A 27,282-nucleotide genomic window follows, 5' to 3' on the forward strand; every position below is an offset into this window, starting at 1 on the left:
GAGTCGGGTCGTTGGCAGAATTACAAGTATTGACCGTGTCCGTGCTTTGTGGCCGAATTCTGTTCGTCTGATATATTGCCTTCAGCTTGACATGTTGTCCACGATCGAATTTCCCCGGACAATTTATTCGATCAGGCTTTAGTATATTACCAGTCTCTGGGTAAACAGGTATCCCTGATAAAGTCAGATGTAGGTAAACACATTCACGACAAAGTGAACCGTAGGTAAATAGCAACACGCCGAAGTCAGCTATTGGTAACGGCCAAAGTGAGACATCAGACCCATCAAATAAGAAAGCGAGAGACAATCTGCGAAATAGGGCCATGTAAAATGTTACATTTTCACAATTTTAAGAAAATGGTTTGTATCTGTGATGCCTTCACGTAGGGACTCCATTTTAACCTCGCTGACATGTTTATTCTTTGACCAAGGATTTTTTTTTTATGTTCATGATTTCAGTCATTTGGTATCATACCGTTCACTAAAGCTTTCAGACCATCATTTTCCACAGATGTGACGACCAAAGTTATTTTGGTCGCATTGAGTAGGTTCGTTATCGATTTCATGAATCTAATATTAAGCAAGCCGATTTCAAAAATAACGGGAAACAAGAACTTCTTAGTAAAATAGAAAATTAAGTCGATATCCTTGCTGTTAGTAAATATAGCAACGGTGCCAGAAAGACACGGGTGTGTTCTCAACATAAGATGTATAGTCTACAAACGTCGTATGAAATAACAAGGTTTTACTCTGTCTAGCGTTGTCTTTAAATTCCCATGGAAAAAATAACAGTAATACTATCAACAGCACATGCGTATGCAACCGTTAGCTGACCTTCATTGCCAGAAAGGTATAAGACATTGTTCCCATATGATGCCCGCTGTATCGGAAGCCTTTTCCTGCGCCATGGGGTTGTGTCTCCAAGACGGACTGGTCATTGTTCTCTTGTTACAATAATGCCGAGAACTAGCCCACAAATAGTCATCGCAATGAGAGAATGTAACAAGAGAACCACTTGGCCGGAATTATTTTCAAACAGTTGACTTGATTTGGCGTTAGGTGTGTATTTTTCAATTCTTGAAATCAACCATTTTGTCTAGTATTTCTATACAAATATTTCGCCAGAACGTCGAGCGTTTTCAACGTCTTCCGACGTAGAGCTCACTGAATGCCATTCACAACACTCTGTTGATTCCGACGGAGGTAGCTTTGTTTATTTATCAACGTTCACACCGTGTCTTGGCAGTTTACTGTTCCCAGGAAAACCGTTTGACGTGGAGGTAGTATACGCACGACGCCGCGGCCCGCTAAAGTGGATTTCCGCTCGCTTGTTAGTCTGCGCCTCTAAAGCTTCACAACACGCTGTTGATTCATCTGACCGTAATTTGTACCGCGGTTTCGGCGTGAATATAGACCTTGCTAATTTCCACCGATCACTCTTCTCCATTATCACCCTCTTTTCGCTGGGATAATGACTGCTGATAAACGGATACTTTGCTGATTTCTCCAGCAGAACTAAACCGTTTACCAGACGAATCTGAAATGCGCAGCCGCCTGTCGGATGAGAAGTGTCGCACGTATTTTTTTCTTCTAGCGCACTGATTGGACAATAATACCAGTCGGAGCGGCAAGATGCACAAAAACACAATTCCGACACCGAAAAGCTATTAGAATTTATTCTTGGCAATTATCTATATGGGCCGCGTGCACACACATGTCCACCTCATAATTTGTTTACACATTTCGCTCTGCCAAGTCCGACTGTTTAAGACGTCAAGTGATCAATTAGCTCCTCTGCAGCAAATATCAAGGTGCGAAACGCTGATGGTGAGTCTTGACTGGGTGGCTGTTCAATTCGAGCAGGTGGCCAGTTTGATTTTGTTCTTTTTATTTTTTTGGGGGGGGGGGGATATTTTCCTTGTTTTTTTTTTTTGTTTTTGTTTTTTTTCGTCATTCTGATGCGTTTTGTTGTTTTGGGGTATTTGTTCATGTCACTACACCCTGTTATATGTGGGAGTCCAACGCCACCAATGCCTAAAGTGTTTCTGCTTTTGCCATTTATTGTAATTTTTTGTAGAGGCTAATAAACGGCAAAAACTGAATGGCGGTCACCATGACCTTGATGAACTCTAGCAATCAAATGTGTGCTGATTACTGAGATTATTCCTTAATAAAGCAGGATTAGTTAAACGTTAATTAAGATGGGCCAGCAATGAAGAGTTTAGGATGATCTTATTTTTGGCGGACCGATGCAACCCTTACTCCATCTGGACTTATCCTACCCCAAATGTGACGCCTATATCTGATCGATACAATACCTGAAAAACACCTGGCTGACAAGCTGTGCTTTGACAACTCTAACGTCGGTCGTTCTTTTAATTTGGGACAGAAAGACCCTAAAAGCAACATTATAATATAAGAATGGCGGATGTTTTCACTCGAGACTGTAACGAGATAATACGTGAATGTAGTTTTCTGTAATCTGATCGTATCCCGGGAACAGGGAAATTTTCTGCTAAAGTATGTCAAGCCTACCTTAAGCCTACTTCAAGCCCATGCCCTTCACTAATGAGATCTCACTTGTCTTCCACCGGTGACGTGAGAAAGTCCTTAAGTAGGTGGCCAAAAGTCGATGATCTTGTTCACCCTTTTCAGGCCATTTTGTTCTTCATAAAATTCACCGTTATGGTAAATAAAAATTAACCAATCAATCAGTGAATTAATCGAGTGAGATTGCTTGTTATAAACTCTCTCTTCTGGGCTGTTCAGGGCATGTGGTACTTCGTTTTAGTCAATCCTGTGCTCAAAATTCGATTGGACTAGTCTGATTGATTCAGAACAGTAATGTAAAGGGACCAGAAATAATCAAACCATCGCCGTGATGGTTGATTTTGGGGCTCGGGGCAATTTCCACAAATTTGTAGAACACCGACGTCCGATTCTTAGCCTTCGGAAATGATGCACTTGTTGGCTTGGTTTTTGTTTGCTTTGTAAACCACGGGTTAGATCTCGAGCTCGTCGTTGTCCACGGTTGATTTCATTAGTTAGTACGTATATACCTCTGTTCACGCCTCCAATGACAAAAGAGTTCCTTCTTCCCGGCGACGTGCTGGTACCAGTAAGTTCACATGTCGAGCCTGAACTTTAGAATCTTAGCCAAGAACACAAAATTAATCATGAATCGATTAGATTGTTTCTTCGCATGGTTGGGTGACTAGGACCAGATATTTGCAGACCAGGGCAAAGTAAGGACTAGATTCATTTGTTTAAGAGGCTCGGCTGTTGCGGACGCTCGTCCCAGAATGGAGATGAATGGTGTAGCGGGTTTTTCCAGGAGGAGGTTTGGCGATTTCCGACCTCGTCCTGTCTCATTAAAACGGAACGTGCTTCAGAACCTTCATCAGCGGTTACTCGCCCACTCTTACCCGTGACTTTTAATCAGTTCGCCACGTTATCGAGTTACCTTCCAAGTTCGGATATATCGAGCTAGGCAAATTACCAACCTTACCGACGCCATATTGAGTTTCACGGTGGCATTCCTGATCACTCAGTGGCCTGCTGTAAAGTTTCATTGGCCTCTCTAACACCTGATCTCAATCTCTCGTAGTTCACCATGTTTTTTTTTACGTTTGGATTTTACAAAATATATGAGAATTTGTTATAAATTCGGTTGCACTTTTGGAATAGCTAAATTCCCGATGGGATAGTTACCTGCTGTTACACGATTTGCAGGCTTGCTTTGTTTGAACATCAGTTTGAAGTTGAAGTGATGAACGGAAAGTGCGGAGTATTAAAACAGATTTTTTTTTTTTTTTTTTTGGTTTTTTTTGGGGGGTTTTTTTTTTGTTTGCTTTTTGGGGTTTTTTTTAGCGAGTTGTCGATATTCAACTGCCAATACAATTAGTCATATTCGCTACCAAAATTGCCTTTAGTCAGTGATACGTAACTACCCAAGCTCTCGGCATCCATATGTTCGAGATTCATATTCTTGCAAAGAAAATGAAGTTAGAACCCTTTTTCTGTTAAGCATTGACTAAAATCAATTTTTGTAGCAGGTATGATTTTACAGACAGGTGAATATAGGCGACTTGTTAAATGAAATAGCCTGCAGTTTAGATACTCACAACGCATTATCGTTGGTCATCTAAAGACTGGATACAGCGCTTTGTTTATTCGATTAACAGGGTCAGGCGACAAATATTTTACTTAGATTGAAGATTAAATTTGTACACATGTATGTATCGTAAATCATCAGACATAAAGACTATGACGGTGAAAGAAAATTTCAAGAAAAGGATGCTTCGACAAATTGTAAACGGGGCCGTAATTATGGACTTAAATCAGAAGATTTACAACGTACCTGGCATGGCGCTGTTGTTTACGTTTGGCTCCTTCCGCCCATCAATCCGACATATAAATGGGTACGTTTTTAAATGAGTAAATGAATTCGATTAGCCATTTCGCCTTGAAGTGGAGCGGTTTGTCAGGTATAAGGTCTGTGGTTTCCTCTGGGCACTAAGGTTTCCTCCGGGCACTCCCCTCTTATAAACTTGACCTTTGCCCTGAGTGAAAATTCTTGAGCATCGATCAGTAAATCAATCGATCGATTAGCCAATTAACCATTGATTACTGTCGTTTCAGAACTGAGCCAAGCGTTCAGCCACTTTGACAAGAACCACGATGGCAAAATCTCCAGCGACGAGTTGGCAAGCGTTATCAAAATACTGCGATTTAACATCTCTGAATCAGAAGTGGAAGAAATGATCAGAATAGTGGATAAAAACGGTGAGTATCGATATATGGTTACAGTCGTCGATAAAAGGTGATTATGGAGAAATGATCACAATAGTGGATAAAAACGGTGAGTATCGATATATGGTTGCAGTCGTCGATAAAAGATGATTATGGAGAAATGATCACAATAGCTGATAACGACGGTAAGTACAAGGAAATGATTACTATATTGGATAAAAACGGTGAGTATTCAGAAATGATTGTAATCGATGAAAAAACGGTGAGTATCCAGAAATGATTGCCATTGTTGATAAAACCGTGAGTATCCAGAAATAATTGCAATCGTTGATAAAACCGTGAGTATCCAGAAATGACTGCAATCGTTAATGAAACCGTGAGTACCGGAACATGATAAAGATATATTGGATAGAGGAAGTAATTGGGGAAAAACAAACCCGTTATCGGCTGATTAAAATATTCCTTTAATGTTCAGCCTATTTATTCCTGTAATATTCAACTTATCGCGTTGAGTTCAAGCCCAGGGTCCAGTTTCACGAAGCTCTCTTAACGTTACGAGCTAGCAACTGCAATGACGATGTAATGCGTACAGTACAAGGCCAGCTTGCACAAAGCCCTCTTAACATTACTTAGCACGTAACTACCATGGCAACCAGGACTGTAGGCATTACGTCGCCATTTAAATTACGTGCTCTTAACGTTAAGAGAGCTTCGAACAAGTGGACCCTGTTTGACAAGGTAGATAAGTGAACGTAACGTTCAGAGTGCTTCGTGAAACCGTGCCCAGCCCTTGCTTGCTTCCTCTCCGATCGTACGTGGGAAGGTCTCCCAGTAGGATGCGGATGGTCGTGAGTTTCCCTGAGGCCCTACCTGGTTTCCTCCCAGCATAATGCTGGTAACCGTCCATAAGTGAAATATTTAGAAGTATGGCGTAATACACCCATCAAATAAATAAATAGATAAAGCCTACATTTTAGACATCCGTTTTAGATTCTCAAAGGCTCTAAAGGGTAGTGTTTTTGGCTTTTTCCTATGTTTTGCATGCTATGGTTCTTCCAATCACTATCAGGTCACGGCTTGAGACACTCCTAAATATGTCCAACCGCTAGTCACGTTTGCCTTGCTTCTTTTCAGAAAATGGCTTTGTTGACTACGACGAATATTTAAGCCTGATGCGAAGGTTTTCCAAAAACACACCCAACCGAGACGTGGACGAAAAGACGCTGGAAGCGTTCCGGGTGTTCGATCTGGATGGGAACGGATTCATCGATCGACAAGAGCTACAATGTGTCATGAAGACTCTGGGCGAAAACCTCTCTGAAGATGACGTCAAAGAGATGTTCTCAGAGGCCGATTTAAACGGCGACGGCAAAATAGACTATAAAGGTATATATATATGCTGACAATTGCGATATGCAGTTTTAGCATCTATATAATTTCATTTTAACGTTTAAGACAATTACATTTTGGTAGATCGTTTCTATTGAAGCCACTTGTCCAATTATCCAACACCTTAGTAAAGCTCAGCAGTAAATTTTTATGTACTTCTAAATTTATTGAATAAATTATTGCAATTTTTGGAATTGATCTTCCATGACATACACCGGCCCCGATAGCACAGTTGGTAGAGCGTCTAACATGTTTACATGCACTCTAAGGATTCCTTCGTCGTCATATGTCTGAAAAATTGTATAATACGACGTTAAACCCCAAGCACTCACTCACTCATTCCATGGCATACAGTGGATCTACCATAAGTACTATTGGTTATCTATATGAGGTTTTTATTTTATTTTCTGACGAGTTCGAATCCATTTCTAGCTTGGATTCGCCCAGCCATAAACTCTCACAAATGTGGTATTTAAAATTTCAGTGATATGAACCATAGTGCTGGCCGAGCGCTCTTCCGTGTCTCACTCAAAACCAATAAACCTTAACCCGTGAAGCTGTTATAGCTAAGCTGTAGTCTTACCTCAGGGATTTAACGAGTGTGTGGAGAGCTCTGCTGTGTTCTTATGACCCTGGAACGAAGACTACGAAGCTGTCAGAATCAAGTCAAACTTAGGCTTAACTTAGGCAAAATTAGATACGGCGCAATACTTGGCTTTACCTTCGGGTATGTTTACTTCAATATTGAGAGTCGTTTCACTCCTTCACGACAAGAGTTTAAGTTCAAATGTAAGTTCATGAATAATGTCGAAAGTTGAGGCAAGTAAAATTGTTTTCTTGCAATACGTTGACCGTTTGCCCGCGACATAGCAAAGTCAGAATTAAACAATAGATTACACAGCTTATGTCCGAGTCGCTGTAGATGGGGAAAGGTTCTTTCTTCCTGTGCGGTTATACATGGGAAGCTCTACTGCAACCTGCGGATGGTCGTGAGTTTCCCCCCGGGCCTAGCTAGGTTTCCTCCCACCGTAATACTGGTCGCTGTCGCATAAGTGAATTACTCTTGAGTATGGCATAAAACACTAGCCAAATAAATAAACAGATCGTCAATTAGATCTGTGGCGTGTGAACCATGAACTTGACCACCGTCATTAACACAAAAGGATAATTGCTCAAAAGTGTTTTAAAATCCAAGTCAGGCTTTGTATCTTAATACAATTGTTGGCCTAATACAAAACAAATGGGACCAAACCTAATACCGAGCTTATTAATACACTTTCGAATAAATGGAACCTGGAACTAAATAAGTAAATAAATGGTACATTTCTCCATTCTCCTTTTATTTGCAGAGTTTTCTCGATTAATCTCCCACTTGTCATAAAACAACTCGAGCCTTCTAGACGAAAGAAAATAACCCTTGACCTTTAGAGAGAACAGCACAGAATGCTCTTGTTATTGATGTTGGAGATCACCCGAAGGTTGTAAACGTTTTTTTTCCGGGGAGAGATATCGGGGGGACTTCGGCAACAAAGGGAGATAATCGTGGAGAGGTGAGACAACCTGTGATTGCTCACGGATGTCGTGTGTCATCGTTGTGAGATAGGAACGTCTTTTTTCTATGTGATAAACAGTTTCTACGTTACAACCTGGCTCCTGCACCAATGGTATAACTGTGATCCAATCTCTATTTGGACGGATGGGACTCTCTATTAGCGACCGGATGTGATGCTGTTCTGCATTATTTTCTGTAATGCGGAGGGACTTAGAGGGAGTTCTCCGGCCCTCCCTTGGGCAGATCTCTCCATTCAGTATTACATATTCCTACGCCTGAGCGAAAGCGGTAGCAGAACTCACCATTCCCGCCATGCACATGTTCTGAAGCTGGGGACTTAGACAGATCACGGTACGGCTGGTTTCTCGTGAGATGTTGAAGGATGAATGCTCCCGCGCTGAGGATGCCGGTTATACATATATATCGGTCACTCCTGAATGACATTATGAGAGGATCTCGTCAGACCGGCGTGATTCTCGTGGACACATTCCTTAGGTCGCTGTGACTGATGTCAAACGACGGCAGAGAAAAATTAAAAAAAAAAACTGTGTCTTTCAATTCAATTCAACTTGATCTAAGGCGTATGTCAGGTTACCAATTATTCGCACATTGTTCTATGTTTTCTGCAGACAGCGTAATGAGGTTGCAAAGGGCTAAAATCAGTCAGCCACATGTTTTACACTACTGTCATTATCGAATTACTAACAGCACTGGAGATTGGAAACATGCTCCCTAAAATCTTAAGAATTTCTTTATAATATTATAATAAAGCGATCAATAGTCCTTCTGCACTCCATTAAAATGTCCATAAATATGCAGAAATTTTTTTTTCTTAACTTAGTTTCACTAATCTTTTTTATCTTTCTTTATGGAATTTAATACTAATTTCTTGTTTGCAAATACCCTGGCAGCCAATTTTCTTTACACAACAAAATTTTCTCACTTTTTCCAGTGAAATTTCTCATTGTCATAGCATTGTGCTTATATCGAATCTGACCATTATGGTTTATTTGATTTTGTATTTGTGTTTTCCTTGTAAATGTGATATTTGTTAGAGAATTGCACGAAAGCAGGAAATAGGCACGACGCAGCACATGTCAGTAGTGTACAACTTCGATATTTGTCGTTACCATGACAACCAAAATTTCCGGACTGACTTCAGTTAGATTGATGATACTTTGAATTTATTAAAACATTTACAAAAACATGTTTAAAAAATATAGAAAATCAAAGCAATGTGAATTTAAGCAAAAACTTTGTCGCTACGCATGCGCCTTAATCACGCTTATCAAAATAATGTTCGTTTGTGTCAGTGTGTTTGTTGACATTTTTATTGTTCGTTGAAGATCAAGTAATTTTTGTATTATGAGAAATTTTTTCTATGCCACACTCATCTTTTTGTACACGTTGGACACTGTTAAAAAGGATAAAAAAAAGGTTCGAGCAAAGCCTTTATGCACTTTTCTGACTACATTTGTTAGTATATGTACACTGTAAGAATTGAAATATAGTTAATGGTTTATTCGGCTTGTTTGTTCGAGTTCTACTGTATTTACAGTGTAATTATATAAATGTCATCAAGGTAAAACTCCTGGGTATAGCTGTCGTTGCTTCTGGGGGTGGGGTCTGCGTGACCTGTAGTGGTTAGTGTGCCAGCACGGCGCAATGATCCATGAGCTTCTCACAAGTCCGGCTCATGCTAGCTTTCTCTGACGTGGGAAGGTCCTGCAGCAACCTCCGGATGATCATGGGTTTCCTCCAGGCTTTGTTTTTGGTGCCGTGGTGATAATAAGTTGTCAACGACGCTCGTGTGGGCGTGTGCACAGTCTTACTGCTCATGGCACCATGGTGACAAGCGGTCGACGACGCTCGTGTGGCCGTTTGACCAGTCTTACTGCTCGTGGCACTATGGTGCCAATAAACGACCAACGATGCTCGTGTGGCCGTTTGCACAGTCTTATTGCTCGTGGCACCATGGTGACAACAAGCGGAAGACGACGCTTGTGTGACCGTTTGCCCAGTCTTACCTCTCGTGGCGCCATGGTGACAACAAGCGGTCGACGACGCTCGTGTGGCTGTATACACAGTCTTACTGCTCATGGCACGATGGTGACGATAAGAGGTAGACGACGCTCGTGTGGCCGTTTGCCCAGTCTTACTGCTCGTGGCGCCATGCTGACAGTAAGCGATCGACGACGCTTGTGTGGGCGTTTACACAGTCTTACTGCTCGTGGCACCATGATGACAATAAGCGATCGACGACGCTCGTGTGGCCGTTTGCCCAGTCTTACTGCTCGTGGCACCATGGTGACAACAAGCGGTCAACGAAGCTCGTGTGGGCGTTTGCACAGTCTAGCCTTCGTTGAAAACCACTTGACTGTTTTCCTCCCATCTACTGTCTCTCCAGCCGTACGTGGAAATGTCCTGTAGCAACCTGCGGATGATCGTGGGTTTCCCCCGAGCTTTATTCGGTTTCCTCCTACCATAATGCTGTCTGCCGTCGTATAAGTGAAATATTCTTGAGTACCGTGTAAAGTACCAAAAAAATAAATAAAACAAATAAATCCAAAATGGTGAGTATATCTGCATGTCAAATGTGAGAAAAGACAGCTTGTTCACTTATATTTGATTTACGTTTTATTCGAAACTGAAGAATGTTTCACCTGAACGTTTCACCTGAACGCTGTGAGGTAAGGGGAGTGGATCGTGGCTGAGTTGTTAAGAAGCCTCAAGGGGAGTGAATCGTGGCTGAGTTGTTAAGAAGCCTCTCTTTAAATCTCCAGGACACAGGAGATGAGTTTTCAGACTGGTCTTTGGAATCCCTCGCTTTGACTCTTCGTGGTGCTTTGCTCATGCAGGCCACTTGCACGTGCGTTGAAGACGTTCTCACGTGTAAAAGTTAGTTAGTAACTTGCCAAATACCAATGGTTTATCCCGGGCACTCCGTTTTCTCCTACCAATCGTGTCAGTCAAATACTCTTGATTATGGCGTTAAACAATAATCAAATCATTAAATGTATTAAATGCTATATATACCATATGCTTATCCAGGGATCTGCCAGGTTTCATCCCACCATAATGCTGGCCGCCGCCGTATAAGTGAAATGTTCTGAAGTACGGCGTAAAACACAAAAATAAATGAGTGCTTAAAAAATATAGTACTTGAAGCGAGGTGAGCTGTTTCCAGTGCTGATACAAACACTATAGCTAGCTGGAAGTTCACTTTAGCTCGACTGATAAAGTGCTGGATCCGAATCAGCACATCCGAGTTCAAATCCCGGTGTGGCTCAAAAAGTATTCCCCTTTCCCAAATACATCTGAGTTACGAACGGCTCGATTACGTCATCGTGATGATTTATCAGGACCGGATAAGGAAAGGCAGCAGTAAAATGCACGTGTTCATGAGTGTAATATGTGTTCATGGCTGTATATTTATCGTGTTAAATTATATCTCTATGATATATGAACAGTTGCAATCAAAGCGCAACTGAGATACATCTTTTGATATCAACAGCTTATAGTGTAACAGGCCATACGTGGGAAGGTCTGTCAGTAACCTGCAGATGGTCGTGGGTTTCCCCGGTTTCCTGCCACCATAATGCTGGCTGTCGTCGTGTAAGTGAAATATTCTTGAGTGCGGCGTAAAACACCAATCAAATAAATAAATATATTCTAGCATGGCACAAGGTTTGAATACCGATTTCACTCATTCGACTGGAACATTCTTTGAGTCTTTTCAGCAGCATTGAAAACTGTTTCTCATTGCATGATTCCGTCCTATTTCCTTACTTTATACACTTTCTTTGTTCTTTGGTGGTTTGTGTTATACGTTGTTTTAGAAATTTACCTTGCGATTATTTACCTCGAACTTTCATTTTATATACAAAAAATAACAATTCAAACGAGTGAGGAAAAGCAATTTATTAGTTTTATACAGGTGAAATGTCAAGATTTCCTTCACTGACAAAAGTGATATCTCACTGCCACAAGCAATCACTCACTCGCTCACTTACTCAAAATATAAACAATAAATAGAAAGCTGCAAAGTGAAAGTTGAATATCATAAATGTTTTTCTCGTGAAAGGTGCCTCTCACTTGAAAAATATTTATGATATTCAGCCTTCACTCTGCAACATCTTCTTTTTATTTTTCAACAATTGATTGCGTATTTCCATGAGATAAAAAAACAGATGAAATGATGAAAAAAAAAATTCTAACATTTTGAAATACTAAGGGAGGCACAATTACATAAAATAATATATAAAAAAAATGGTCCAAAAATGTTAACATCAATACAGTAAATATACACCAGGCAAATGCTGAGAATAAATACGAACACACTAAACACCGAATGCTAGGAACAGCCCATTCTATCATAGAGACACAAGGTTATCTATTCGAGTATATTAGGATAACGATAGCAGCCAATGAGATGTGGACGTACAATCATGTGACAAGAAGTGGCTGTCGTCTCAAAAGTAGAGTTTTCTTCATATCAACAAATAGTCTTAACTTTCCGTTGTGTTAAAGTTAACACATTTACGCTTATAGTATGGCGTTTAAACGTACATGTAGTCACGTAATACCTAAAATTTCTGGTTGCCATGGCAGTTATCTTCATGTAGCATACACAGCATGCGCTTTAATAGGTGTGTTTTGAGTTCGAACTTTTTTTGACACTTAAGAACTTGTCAAAAATTTTAGGAAACTTTTGTTGACATTAAGGTATTGATCACCTGTACCACTGTAATCCAGAGACACAAATAACATTTCGTCCAGAGACACAAATAACCTTTCGTTTCTTCAGTAAGTTCTTAAGTTCACACATGTTCAGCACGTTCATGATTTCCCATTTTTTATCTACTCCAAATAACTTTTGGTGAAACTTTTTGTCCGGCGCCTATGACTACATGACTTATTTGCCTTTCGCAATAAAACAGTTCAAACTCGAAACTGTCCTATTGTAAAGGGGTATCTGTTGCATGTTTAATCAGTAAATATCGCCCTCTCTTTAATAGGCTGAAAAGTTGTGCGCAAATTATGAGTTAACTCAAATTGTCAAATGATCAAATGATCAAAATAAGACGAGAGATTAGCTTATACACCAAACTATCTGATCTTAGAACGAATAGATAATTATGGTTTAAGGCCACATCGGCAATATTTCAGCCATATCGTGGCGAAACTGTGTTTCAGGGCAACCGTATTAAAACTGGCTGAAACCTAAGTTAAAATTTAAATTCTCTAATGACCGAACTTGACATAACCATCATAATTATAAAGATCTTTCCACAGCATAAAGACTGAATCCCAGTTAGAGGTGTGAGAGCTCCAAAACTCAAAATGTGTAAAAATATACCAAAAAATATCAAATTCACTTTAAAATACATTCTAAGGTTGCGTAATTTATGGAAATCATCCCATGACTGCTCATGCTTAAGTTCTCCGCCTTGTTTCCCCTGCCAATCACCAGGTAGCTGAACGATCACGGTAAGGAAGGCTTGAGATTCTCAAACAGCTTCTCAAACTCTGCAAAACAATGACATGGTATACAGAAAATTATTATCTACTTATTCATTTATTTATTTATTTATTTCATTGGTGTTATAGGCTACACCTTACTCAAGAATATTTCACATCTACGACGGCAGCCTATACCAGGTTGCTGACTGACCTTCCCACGCAGGGCTGGACAGCAACCGCACGTTTATTTCATATATACGACTGCGGTCAGCATTATGACAGGAGGAAACCGGACAGAGTGCGGGGGAAACCCATGACCATCCACAGGTTGTTTTCCGGTTGTTGGTGACAGACTTTCCCATGTACAACCGGACAGGGACTCACTTATACGACAGCGACCAGCATTATGATGGAGGAAACCGGGCAGAGCCCGGGAGAAACCCACGACCATCAGCAGTAGGCTATACAGAAAATGAATGTAATTCACTCACCAATACCCAGAGAAGCAATTAAAAGGTACATGTTATAGCCCCAGCACATTAAAATGGCAAACGTCTGAAATGCCAGAACTATAAGAACAGCTGTCAACATTGAAATTCATCATTATAATGCCTTTCGTATTTAAAAAATTTGCAACTTAACTGTAAAGATTTTTTACAAATAAAAAAAATAAAAATGTGTCACTTTATTAGAGGCTGAACACACGAGTCTTCTTTGGCATTACCTGTCTTGTCGATTTGGCCGTCGCCATTGATGTCAGCTTCTCGTAACATTTCCGTGAGATCTTCATCATTGACGGTGACCCCAAGGTTTTTCATCACGCGAGTTATCTCCCCTCGATCGATAATTCCGTTTCCGTCGGCGTCAAATATGTCGAACAGGATGCCGGGAAGGTCGGAGGAGGGTGCGCTGAGATCTGTTTCATTGCGGTTGATAAGTTCCAAAAACTCCTCGTAGTCCACCACTCCGTTCTCTAAAATTAAAACCACAAGAAAAAGTGAAAATAAATCATCTGCTAGTATACCGGTAGCATGTAAAGTCATTATACAGGGTGTCACAGAAGTCGTGCACCATCCTGATTTTCAATTTTTTTCTGTGTTTCAGATTTAATACTGATTTTGAATTCTTTTTCTCTCTTTCAGAGTTAATTATAGCTAATTAACTAACAGTACAAGAAAGAGCTGAATTGGTCTTTATGTTTGGAAAGATGGGGCAACACACCGATCTGTAGCTCAAGCATTCAACCTCAACATGGATGGTTCGCGACTTCTTGGACACCCTGTACATAGAACTATATGTAACAGACCACAGTTTATAGCTATTAGTCTAACAATAACGTTACAATCTAGCCTAGTGATGTAAACCATGACGCCACACAAATACAACTGCTCTTGCAGTAATGGCCGACAGTCTCAAGTGTTGTTATCAATGACTGAACCTCTATCATTATTACACTATGTCCTTAACTATTTGGTTAGCTTGCCAAAAGGCTGTGGTTTACTAGTTACCCCATATTCCAGATTACTTCACCAACAAAATGACCGTAATAATATACACCTAAGTAAGAAATGCATGGCCTTAAACAATAAATAGATAAACAAATAAATAGATAAATAAATAAATGGTTTTCAGGAGGTCCGCCCTGCCCCCACTCATAATCCTGGCCCCCGTCGTGTAAGTTAATTACTCTTGAGTTCGGAGTAAGAGGCCAGTGAAATAAATACTTGAATGTATTACTAAGTGTTGCTTCTTAACCTTTGTTTGGACATGCAAAGGCCATAAATCTATATGAAATAATCCAACATTCGTGTACGGAGCCAATGATCAAGTAACCAATTTTCAAAACAGTACTGGCGATAAATTCACAAACATCAAGTAAAACAAATGATTACAAAATTTCAATATTGTTTATGAAAGTTCATTAGAAAACCTTAGAAACTCTCTTAGAAGAAAGACCTTAGAAATGGCGTACCATTAACATCCACAGCACGCACCATGGCTTCGATCTCCGCAGGGGTTGCCGGGATTTTCAAGAACTGAATCACTTCCGTTAGCTCCGCCATAGAGATTTTCCCATCTTTTGATCGGTCAAATAGTGCAAAGATTTCGTCAATTGCAGGAGACAAGACTGGAAATTATCAAAAACGTTTTGTGTCAGATTGGAGTGAGAAATGGTGCATGAATGTGTATGTGTATAACGGAAACAGAGCACGTGGATATTAAAACAATTATGAAAGGATTCTGCACAAAAACAACCTATATCGACAAATATTAAGCACTCACGGTTAACAAGGGTTCATCCTTTTCTTTTTTTGCGCTGTTTTCCATGGACAGTTGAAAACAAAAGTTGTAGATCTATACCTAATCTATTTATTTATTTATTTATTTTATGTTTTTCGCCGGGTAGGCCTACATAAGAATAGTTCAATATGACCGCGACCAGCATTATGTTGGGAGCAAACCGAGCAGAGCATGGGGAAACCAACAACCACCCGCAGATTGCTGCTAGACCTTCCCACGTACGACCGGAGAGGAAGCCAGCATGAACAGGACTTGAACACACAGCAATCGCTTTTGTGTCATTGCGCCGTGCTGGCTGGCACGCTTACGACTAAGCCACGGAGGCCTCCCTTTACTTAAAAATACGCAGAAAGGTTTTTATCCACTAACTCAAATTTGTTAGACCAGTGCACCACTAGTTTGATATTTCGGTACCTGGCGTGGGCCTGTAAGTAGTTCAGTGTTTCTCGCCTCCAGAAGCTGATTGCTTAGGAATTGTAATGAAATTTAAAATTTAGTCAGGAGATGTGGGATCAAACCCGGGTCATATCATACCAAAAACTTTATAAAATGCTATATATGTAGTCGTTGCCGCCTTGCTCGATGCCCAATACCAAGGGGTTAGGGCAAAGAAACAGTACTGGTTGGCTCGGTGTCAGTGTACTGTGAATGGGTGGAGTGTCATGTCTGGTGTCTTCATCATGATAGTTCAGTGTCGGCAGCATTTTGACGGCATGGACTCCCCCTGCTGCAAGAACACGTAGTATTTTCACCTTCCTAAGATTCCTCGTCGTCAGATGACTGAAAAATTGATAAGTTCGAGGTGTTTACGCTACTCTATAATACAAAAACTCACACTTCTGACACCATACTGTCACCTAATCTGCTGATAACAACCAGTCAGCCAGCCAGCAACCTAGTCTGCACCACTCTACAGTCCGGATTTTACTTTCACAATCCTGCAAAAATAGTATATCCTCGTATACTCACAGCAGTTGGCACCACACGTTCCTGCTGCTTGAGTAGCCCTATGTTGTGTGAAGGCCCTTCCGTACTTTCTCTTCAAGTCAGGAGGAGGTTTGCTGCTGCACATCGAGTGGTAACTTCCGGTGTAGCTGGACTGACCAATGGACTGATAGCTTTCTAGACTGGCCAATGACATTGTTTCCATTCTAACCTCGTTAATCTTTGGATGGACCTGCGTGGCAGCAGTTATGTGAAAACATTTAATTATTGGAACATTAGTGTACACGCATACTCAATTTTCCAAATAATCGAGAGTGCACATCTTAGGACACCTTGATATGCACACACAAAAAGTGTGATCTACATTGGATGAACGGTTGTAGAGAAAATCAAAAGACAGACATACAGAGATTCCTCCCTTTACAACTAGATGACAAGAACACAGGTGAATGTCACGTTTCCTAAGAAAATCAATGGGATAAACAAAATAAGCGTTCCGAGGAATTATCACCAACATCAATCAATCAGTCAATCAAATATGAGTAATGGTAATTGAAGAAGAAATATACCTTCAGTAGTTCAAATATTCTTGCGACTCTGTCAAATCCTGACTGAGAAGCGTAATGTATGGACAACCAGCCATCTTTGTCCCGTTGTCCCTGGTCAGCCCCATGTTTCTGAAGAACTTGCACCATGTCCTTCCGGTCCAGCGCTGTAGCGATATGCAGTGGGGTAAGACCGTGTCTGTACGTGGCACAGTTCACATCTGAATCACAGTCCAGAATGGTTTGGAGCGCAGCCATGTTGCCGTCATAGACCGCCAGGTGGAGCGGCGTAAGCCCGTGGTAAGTTCTAGCACTGACATCGTGCCCAGAGTTCACAAGGTCATGGATAAGTTTGTCGTATTCTGTGAAATATGTCAGAGAAGGTCCCACTACTCTAGACAACGGGGTTATATTTTCGCTCTTTTCGTCTAAGAGGTTTGTTTGTTTGCAAACTAGTATGTAGACAAATGATAAACGGATTAAAGTGAAAAGGCAAAAGTCAAGCCATGAATTTACGAAAAGTGTTTAAAATTGCTTTTCTAGAGTATGTTGATAGGTGGCCTATCAACAAGGTTATACGTCCCTTGCTGACGTCAACCATTTACCCCACAGTGGGGCTAGAAAATAACTGCCATAATAGTTTCCAGGTATTAGTCAGCCTGTAGTATTCTTTTAATTATATAGCTATAAATGTGGTCCAGTGAAATCAGTCGGATCGTACTACGTGACCGCGCTGTACTTGGAGCGATATTGGAGAGCCGTAGTTTTTACATGCTAAAAGCATTGGACCGGGTTGGGGGTGGGGCTCTGCTATGTTTATCGTTTGCTTTCAGCCTTTCTGTAGACACTGACGAGGAAATGTGGACGCGGGACTAAATTTCATTATTAGCTGATTTCCAAATTCCGCCAAATACTAAAAGTGACCTAGGAATATATAAGCGCTGGAGTGAATTACCCGCCGAGAACAGAGATCGAAAAACTTCCTCTAGAGCGGCTGAATCTGTCCGTGTATCTTCGATCGTTATTTTGCGCGAGTTTTAAGTCCTTTGCCAGGTTCAGCTATATAATAAATAGGTCATTGTGAAGTGTTTTGTACATCATGGAGTGGTGTGGTACTCCTTTATATCGTGTTGGAGATTAGCACTGGACTCGACGACCTGTCTTGTCCAATACAGATTTTCAGTACAACATGGACTCGTACAATACCACGCCATGATGTACCAAACACTTCAAAATAACCTAATAATATTTACACTTCATTACACCAAATCCATTGAAATAAATGATCATAAGATTACTGTCATCGATGAGAAATAATTAAGGCTACAATCTTATTACTATGTATATGTTTGCCTATGTTATTTATTTGTATATATTTATTCTAGTAGCAACCGTTTACCTAAGTTGAAAGTCTGGACCCACTTTCACAAAGCTGCGTTCTTCAGATTTTCGTTACAGTAACATTTCTCGTGAATGACGTCGCCTTTTGACGCTATCACCTAAACAACGTCTTGCTCGAAAAAAGTTCCGAGAAATGTGACTTACGAAGTTTTTGTGAAAGTGATTTCTGGTCCCAATTTAAAACTTACGTCACACCACTGTTTCACGAACTCGTACAGTATGTACCTATGCTTTACTATGTGCAATATAGCAAAAATACATAACTTGCAAAATAAGATTTACGACTTGACGCTTGTTCGTAAATGATGTCTTGGAAACAATTATTTTAATCCAAAAACGCTTAGCTACAGACGGCAACCTAAGCGCGTTTCATGAAACTGGCCCCTGGCCAATTCGTCAGCGCACCACTATTTTCATGTAAGAAAGGAAAAAAACACAAAAAAGTAAGCCTGAGATCCGGTCTGGCCCACGAGCAGAAGAATGATAAATATAGACATTCCTGTAAGCAGAATTTCACGAATTTCATCCTTTTAAAAGATTTTTTTCCCCAAAGATGCCTTATTATGAGTAGATAGTTTCCATCGGTAGAAGAGGTGCCAAGAAATAAAAGATACAAACCTTGGATATGTCTTTTCGGTGAAATATCTCCAAAAGAGCCTGGAGAAGAGGTGGAAAAGCGGTCGCTATCTGAACTGTGGAATCTGGAGACAGATGGAAATATGAAGAAATAAAACAACTGTATATAATATTCATGTCTTTATTTGACTGATGTTTTACACCGAGTTAAGCCAGCATTATCGGGGAAGGCTCCTGCGTCAATTGTTCTGATCTAATAGACTTGCCATTTGGCATCGGCTTAAAGATGGAGAAAACATAAAAATGACATATGGTTCAGATGAAAGAGTGCGAAAAGCTATTCGTAAATGTGGTCTTTAAGAGTTTTCTTAAGGAGAAAAAAAGACACCTGAAAATAACTTTCGTATGGTGAGTATTTGGGTCCAACTTTTGGTATTATAGTCTTGTTTAATAATGTCAGTAAAGAGGGTGTAACACAGGCTTAATAAATATTTTTGAACTGGAATTTGTTCTTTCAGCTAACAAATCTATTAAACCTCAATTTGGATCATATTTATATTTTAATATGTTCATAAATATAATCATAATTTAGGTTAAATGCACATGTTTCGATATAAACAACAAATTTAATAATTTATTAGACAAGCATCACATCTTTATTTAGAACACTGTTATACAACTACGATAAATACCAAAAGTTGTCCCAAATACCTACCATACAAAATATATTTCAAATACCCTTTTTCTCTTGAAAAAAAATCCCCAAAAATATGAAAGATCATATTTGCAAATAAGTTTTGACGCTCTTTCATCTGACTTTTTTGGCATCATTTTTATGCTTTCTTCTCCTTTCAAGTCTGACCGACATCCAAACTTACCGTAAATAAAATTGATGTTGTATTCTTTTTGGAATGTTGCACCACTATCCGGCCCACAAGCTGGTGACGTCATATTCCAGCTGCTGATTTCGTGAGGTCATAAATCCACTCGGCCTCCTGGAGTCCAGTGAAACGGAGAAGTTTTAAGGGATGGCAGCTGATCTGAAATGAACAACACATTTGTTGAACTTGTTGGTGTGCAGTCTTTGGTGTTAAGCCTTGACGTCACAGAAAAACAAAGACAAAGCTTCGTCGTTGGCCAGAGGTCCTGTGCCGGCATCACGAAGCGCTCGTACCTTTCCGTGCAACTACCACTGACAACCATTGCAACCAACACTGTAGGCATCACCATGGCACTTTAAGATTTAGACTTCCTGTATATAACGCACATCCTATTGAGGTAAATTAACTGAGATCAACGAAACTCAGATTTAGGCTTCGAATCGTCAGCCACACATTTTACTCTGCTCACTCACTTCAACAAGTGAATGGGCAGAGTATAAATAGAACCCCCCCCCCCCGGCACATTTTTAAGTGGTTAGCTAATTTACGCATATATGTAACGCCGTTTGTGTATATTTAGACATATTCCTCTCTGAAAACAGAAATAGCTATAGGCTATGTAGGGAGTTATATTCACACATAGTCATTTTGATGTTTGTTTACTGTACCATTGGTTGGCCCGGTGTCAGTGTAATGTGAGTGGGTGGAGTGTCATGTCTGGTGTCTTTAACATGATACTTCAGTGGCGGCAGCATTTTGACGGCATGGACTCGCCTATCGGTACGACGTGTATACGCTACTTGACCACTCTAGTAGATATGAGACATGTTTTTTATAAAGCACCAGTGTTTTGGAGAAAATGGAAATAATTTACAGAAGACTTGAATGCTATAAAAAGGGCGCCAGGCTATGTTGTAATAAAAACATGTGCGTGTATAATCACAACCATATACATGTAACGCGTTTATGGATAATACTTCTGTGTTCAAATAAAATCAGGAAGGCGTTTGCACATCAATGCGTTTGTTTTCATAAATACATGTATGCGTTGTTAATATTTGCAGTTTTGGACAGGCAATTCGTAGATTCCAAGGGTGTTAATGTCCGCGGGGCCTTGCTGACAACAAGCGATCGACAACGCCTGTGAAGCTCATTCCGCCACTTGACGTCCGTTGAAGACCACTTGCCTTACATCACTTATTTGCCAAAGGGCGGTGGTTTACCCTCGAGAACACCGCTGTTTCACTTAATCGTAATAATTAACCAATATCATATAGTGAGAGATTCTTAGGTACATGCAATCAAGCGTGGACATGTAGTGAACAAAAATACTAAAAACACTTCCTGATGTATACAGAATTGCGTGTTTCTACAGTCGGTAGAATGACGTCATTTAGAGGTCGGAATAAGATTCATAAAATAGGCCAGTTGTTATATGATTTTAAAGCCCTTTAATTGCTTGTATATACTCTGATACAATCACAGTTAAGTGGAGTTGTGAAGCACAAACTATTTTTGTACACGAATATATGTGGAGAGGTTCTCTTTATGCTAAACATGTACTGCGTGGAAAAAGAACCCTCAGGTTCAATTTTAATATAGCCTAATCTTTGAATCTGAGGGTTATGTACCATGTTACTACATGCATAACTGAAATAGAATGTCTCTAAATGTGATCGTTTTCAAAAATATACCACAGGCTTCGGGTTACCCATATTGGGTTGTATAATTTCAATTCCTATGAGCTCATCTATCAATGTTCTCAAAGCTGAAAATATCGTTTATTTGATTTATTTATTTGATTTATGTTTTAGGCAGTAATCAAAAATATTTCGCTTATACGAAGGCGGTCAGCATTATGGTAAGAAGAAACCACGTAGGCCCCGGGGGAAATATACGACCATCTGCGGGCTCGAAAATATCTTTTCCTTTGTAACGAAGACCTGTAATCTGCGAAAAAATATAGCATATTTCTACGACAGGGTTGTCGGCCATGTTTATGCACCCACAACCAGAAAGACACAGACCCCCATTATAACTTCCTTTTTTCGGTAGGGATGTACGAATTTAATTCTGTGTATTTTAGGGTATAAAGTATTTTTTTTTTGCTCCCAGGCGGCCATTTTTGGTGTACATGTGCATGATTGATATTAAAATGCAGGAAACTGTCTAAACTTTGAGGAGTTATGAGCTATATTTATGAAAGTTATGGAAATTAATGGGGGTCTGTGGCCAGAACACAAACCAGGCATGTTTTTGTTGCCCAGGCCTACATCTATATGTTACGCATGTGTTGTCCACATGTCCATATACAGCTCTATACACGTCACGCTCCATTTATTCATTGTTAAATTCCTGGCTTACCTGTGCTGATATCGTATTAACATAACATTGCCTTAGAAGTAAATTATATATGGAAGACGGTTTTGTTCATATACCATCACTTTTCAGTGGCAATGCAGTATCAACACCGACAGGTGTAGACATATTCCAAGAACTGGCAACTATATTGATCTTCTAAAGAGGATTTCAGCCAACGACGAATGTTCATCCCAAAAATAAAGGTGTTCTCCAAGACTATACATCAGAAACAAAAACTACAATGTCACCTTACACCCCCAAAGCAGAAGAGCTGTTACTTCCGCCCGTTGTTACAGGCGGTGGATCTGGGTTCAGTCCCCATTTCGTCATACTTAAGACCTTACAATCCATTTGCTGTAGGCCTACCTTCTAACTTTATTTATGCACGTAATACAGGGCTTTGTCTTCAAGAGTAAACTGCACAGTCTTTCTCGAATTCCTTAAATAGCCACCTTCACGATGGCATACGATGAAACTGAAGGCCATTTCCACCAATATGGCGAGGGCCCACCGTGACCGAGGGGATAAGCACGCCAGCGCGGCGCAATATCCTTAAACCCTCCCATCGACGCGGTCGCTGATAGTTCAAGTCCAGCTCATGCTGACTTCCTCTCCTGCCGAAGGTCTGTCAGGAACTTGCGGATGGTCGTGGGTTCCCGCCGAGCTTTGCTCGGTTTCCTCCCACCACAATGCTGGCCAGAGGTGTAGAAATGAAATATTCTTCACTAGTAAAACACCAGTCAAATAAATAAATAAAATAGCCAATATGGCGTGCATGAAGAAAAGTTCAAAGGTAATTTGCCAAGCATCGGTGGTTTACTCCGGGCAGTGCTGTTTGGTCAACGGACCGCTATTGTATCAACACTCACCATCTATGATTTTGATTTAAATACCGCTAATATGGAGTTAAACTATACATGTTTACCGGGTTATAAGGGAATTTAGTTAGAAGTTACAAGTTCAACTTGTATTTGTATATTTACAGCACTTTTGCTGCAAGTAAATATGACATACTGTTGCACTACACCTTAATTATGTTTAGGTACCCAACGTGCTGTAAAAATACAAATATCTTATTACAGTGAAGTCAAAAGTTTAAAATATAATGCAAAATATACCTTCTTGCCTCCTGTTTGAAAACTTAGCACTTATATTATCTCCAGGTATTCCATGTAGGCTATGTTGTAAAATTACGCAAGGCCTTGCAGCCAGTGTGCTTTTTGCTAGAAAACACTAATTTATTTTTTATTTATTACTCAAGAATATTTTCTTTGTACGACGGTAGCCAGCGTTAAAGTGTGAGTAACCGGGCAGAGCCCAAGGGTAACCCAGTATCGCATGTTGCTGGCAGATCTAACCACTTACGAGCCGAAAGGAAGTCAGCATGAACTGGACTTGAACTCACAACGATTACATTTGTGAATTTGTGAAAACATGGTGAACTTGGAACAAAAAATATGAAAAACAATCAAGTTTCAAGGCTTTAAATATTACTGAAGAACATGACATGGGTACTGATTGGCAACACTGATGGTGTTATTCTGTACATTTCCGATACAATATTCATCCCACGCGTTATATTAGATGCGACAATATGATATTCATCATACGGTGTCATATCCACAAAGCATATGATATTGACGACAATATGATATTCATCGTATGGAATATCCACAAAACATGTGGATATCCACAAAAACATGTGATATTGACAACAATATGATATTCATGACAACATGATATTCATCGTATGGAGTCATATCCACAAATCATATGATATTGACAACAATATGATATTCATCACACGGTGTCATATCCACAAAACATATGATATTTAAGATAATATAATCTCCATATTTATACGGTATGATACCACAAAGCTTTTCAAGTATATGATATTTCCTATAATTTAACCCCAAAAATTACTACATGCCTTGCTATGTCCATATATCATATAATATTTGCCACAATATAATATTCAACTTAAGTCCAATATCCACAAATCATGCGATATTTAAGTCAATATTATTTTCAAGTTAAGTTGCGATATTCACAAAACAAATGATACTTACGACAATGTAATATTCAAGGTGCGGTATCCTCAACTTACATGATATACGCAGTAATACAACATTCACTATACTGTGCAACATCAACCAATAATATGATATATGCAAGAATTTGATATTCTCTATACTGTACGATAGTATATTACGATACTGTAATATACTACCCACAATGCATCCGATATTAACGACATCTATATCTGTCATTATATCTATTGTACTGAGTACGCGATATCAGTAGCCATTCGGTGGTACATGTATATAACATGTAGTTATTCTCACAGTGGGGTGCAATAAAGGAACACATTCGTACAAAGGGAACTAATTGGTGTTTTCAGCCTGTGGATGGTCGTGGGTTTACCCGGGCACTGTTCGGTTTTCTCCCACCATAATGCTGGCAGTCGTCGTGAAAAATTCTTGCGTCGGGCGTAAAACACCGATCAAATAAATAAAGAAAGAAATATATAAATTAGTATTTTCCAGCAAACAGAACGTTAGCTGCATAGGGCTTACACTGTATATGGAATACCTGGATGTAACAGAAAAAATGTTTCTTAAAATAGCTCAGCTAATGACGACAATAAATGTGGTTGGCATGCTATGAACTAATGTTATCTTGTCAACATTCTAAAGTTTTAAAATTATACAGCTCTTGCAGCAACCTGCTGATGGTCGTGCGTTTTCGCCGGGCTATGCTCGGTTTCCTCCAATCATAATGCTGGACGCCGTCGTATAAGTGAAATATTCGGCGTAGGCGTAAAACACAATCAAATAAATAAATAAAGTTATACAACATCGTAAAATTTGAGCGCCAATATTTGGCAAATGTAACATAATGTCATGGCATCCGGCGTTTCTAATGCCGCACAAAAAAGTATTAGATTAAAACGTTTTCTAAAGTTTTAAATTTGTTTTTAAAAAGCATATATATATATATATATATATATATATATATATATATATATATATATATATATATATATATATATATATATATATATATATATATATATATATATGTGTGCGTGCGTGCGTGCGTGCGTGCGTGCGTGCGTGCGTGCGCGTGTGTGTGTGTGTATGTGTGTGTGTGTGTATGTGAGTGTGTGTGTGTGAACAAGCAAGGAGAGAATGCGTACGTATACTGAAATCGTTAGCACCAAGCACTGCTCCCAAGTAATAATAGTGTGGCAGCTCTACACATTGTAATTACGTAATGGTCACAAGCAGAACTAACACCGGCTTCTTTACAACAAATTTTGAAATTAAATCGTCTTATTATGAGCTCATTTTAAATGTACTTTGTGACTTGCCAATGTCAAGAGCCTTATATATCAGAGTTTGGATAGTAGGTCTGTTACGCCTGTATCGCGTCGTGGCTTCATGATAACTGGGTTCCAGGATCAATCCTTGATCGAGTCACACCTCAGACTTTAAAAGAGGAAGTTGTAACTTCCTTGTTTGGCATTCAGCATGAAAGTGATAGTGCAACGACTGGTTGACCCGTATCAGTATAATGGCTCGGGCGGGGCGGCTTACTTGCCTTCGGTAAGTCGTCTCAGTGAAGCAGCACTAAATAAAAGAGCGGTGGAAATCCGTCCTGCAACAAGGAGGCACATTACACGTACATGCACTCTAACGATTCCTTCGTCGTCATATGACTGAAAAATTGTTGAGTACGACGTTAAACCCCAAGCACTCACCCACTCACGAATCCGACAGATGCACGCAGTGGTGTTCAAGCAGTGAACAGCATACATGCATAGGTCACGTGTAAACGTCAGTGAATTTCGTGTTAGAGGGGTCACAGTTTATAGCGAGATTTGCATGTTATTAGATACGACGTGATCACGTGATCAAGAATCAGGAATCTATCATTTCACAGAAATTACACGTTTAGCAGCGAGATTTCGCATTACATGAATCCGTGTAATGTCCTGAAATAAAAATTGGAAACAACATTACACTCCATAAAATGCACATATTTTCTTGCCAAACATGGGCGACATTTTCTTGGAACCTCATCTGCACTTCGTGTCTCCTACCCCAATATACAAAAATGTCCTGTCCGAAAATAGTATTGAACCCACTCTGGTGTCACCTATAGCAGTTAAAACGGAAGCATCTCAACCACTCGGCCACAGCCTATTTCAATGTTCATCAAAATATTACCCGTTATAATTTTGTTCGTTCAATCCATAATCTTGTGGGAAAAGTATACCTCCTCACGCTATTATTACAATATACTCACCCCTCACCAACACAGATTGCATTTTAATTTAACTTTTTTGTGAGAGGCCTCTAGTTAAGGTACGCAATAGAACGGAAAATATTGAGGACACTTAAAATCATACGGAGCAGAGATTTTGTTATGTTTAAGCTTGAGAGAGGTATATATGTGATCGAAGTGGGACACACACATTAACGTAAAACCGCATGTGAACAGTAGCCTAGTGTGTTTTACTGGTTGCACAGCCAGGCAACGCGCGTGTGTATTTTCGTCTCCGCTGGGTGTTGTGAAATACCTTCCATACGCGAGCATGTATAGCTGCTGAAACCATGTGGACTAGAAAAATATTTATCCATAAAACACGGGTTACATAGATCTCTACATAACGACGACTAAACATGTATCAAAGTGACATATTTAAAAAGAGCTACCAACTTACCAGCTACATTTTCTCTCCCTGCCACCCCCAGACGTGGTAAATACGTCCCCACCAACCTGTAAGTGACGCAGTCTTATCCGTGGTTCGGCGGAGAGGGACTACCGTTGTGCCTGGCACCTCCCCAGGTGTTCATCCCAAGGTACTTTACAGCCCTACACCTAACTTCTTACATACAAGTATGGGTTATTCCCCGCAGTGTGTCCTCTCTTTTACACGCATCGCTTACATTAACCAATGCCAGAAAACGAGCCTATTAAGTGCTGAAAAAGCCGCGCAGTGCTTTGTGAAAGATAATTTTTATATGCGAATTTATGGAAGCCGGGTGCGACCATTCAGTAATGCAACATGAGAGGGTGTCGGTCTAGTATACACTGATTTACCTCT

At 40.0% G+C, this 27,282-nt stretch overlaps 2 protein-coding genes across 7 annotated transcripts in view; one reads left to right on the forward strand and one right to left on the reverse strand.

The window, feature by feature from the left end:
• The window catches only part of LOC135463848 (neo-calmodulin-like), a 112,325-nt gene extending 103,111 nt beyond the window's left edge, over window positions 1-9,214 (forward strand). For all 5 annotated transcript variants that reach the window (XM_064741300.1, XM_064741296.1, XM_064741299.1 and 2 more), the window contains exons 3-5: window positions 4,642-4,785; window positions 5,887-6,138; window positions 7,491-9,214. In XM_064741300.1, the coding sequence (XP_064597370.1) occupies window positions 4,642-4,785; window positions 5,887-6,138; window positions 7,491-7,522 (428 nt within the window). In that variant the 3' untranslated portion in view covers window positions 7,523-9,214. The remainder of the gene's footprint in view (window positions 1-4,641; window positions 4,786-5,886; window positions 6,139-7,490) is intronic.
• A 2,485-nt stretch (window positions 9,215-11,699) lies between these two features.
• On the reverse strand, window positions 11,700-27,079 carry LOC135463846 (uncharacterized). Of its 2 annotated transcripts, none has more exons than XM_064741294.1 (8): window positions 26,955-27,079; window positions 19,803-19,964; window positions 18,967-19,049; window positions 16,972-17,309; window positions 16,427-16,634; window positions 15,129-15,284; window positions 13,881-14,129; window positions 11,700-13,222 (listed from the first exon to the last, which is right to left on the reverse strand). In XM_064741294.1, exons 4-8 carry the CDS (start codon window positions 17,203-17,205, stop codon window positions 13,179-13,181), a joined length of 891 nt encoding a protein of 296 aa, XP_064597364.1. In that variant the 5' UTR covers window positions 17,206-17,309; window positions 18,967-19,049; window positions 19,803-19,964; window positions 26,955-27,079; the 3' UTR covers window positions 11,700-13,178. The 2 variants fall into 2 exon arrangements, with proteins under 2 accessions (XP_064597364.1, XP_064597363.1); XM_064741293.1 differs by having other exon boundaries at window positions 26,899-27,055.
• Between the last annotated feature and the right edge of the window lie 203 nt (window positions 27,080-27,282).

This window comes from Liolophura sinensis, chromosome 3, assembly GCF_032854445.1.
Source record: "Liolophura sinensis isolate JHLJ2023 chromosome 3, CUHK_Ljap_v2, whole genome shotgun sequence".
NCBI classification, from domain to species: Eukaryota; Metazoa; Mollusca; class Polyplacophora; order Chitonida; family Chitonidae; genus Liolophura; species Liolophura sinensis.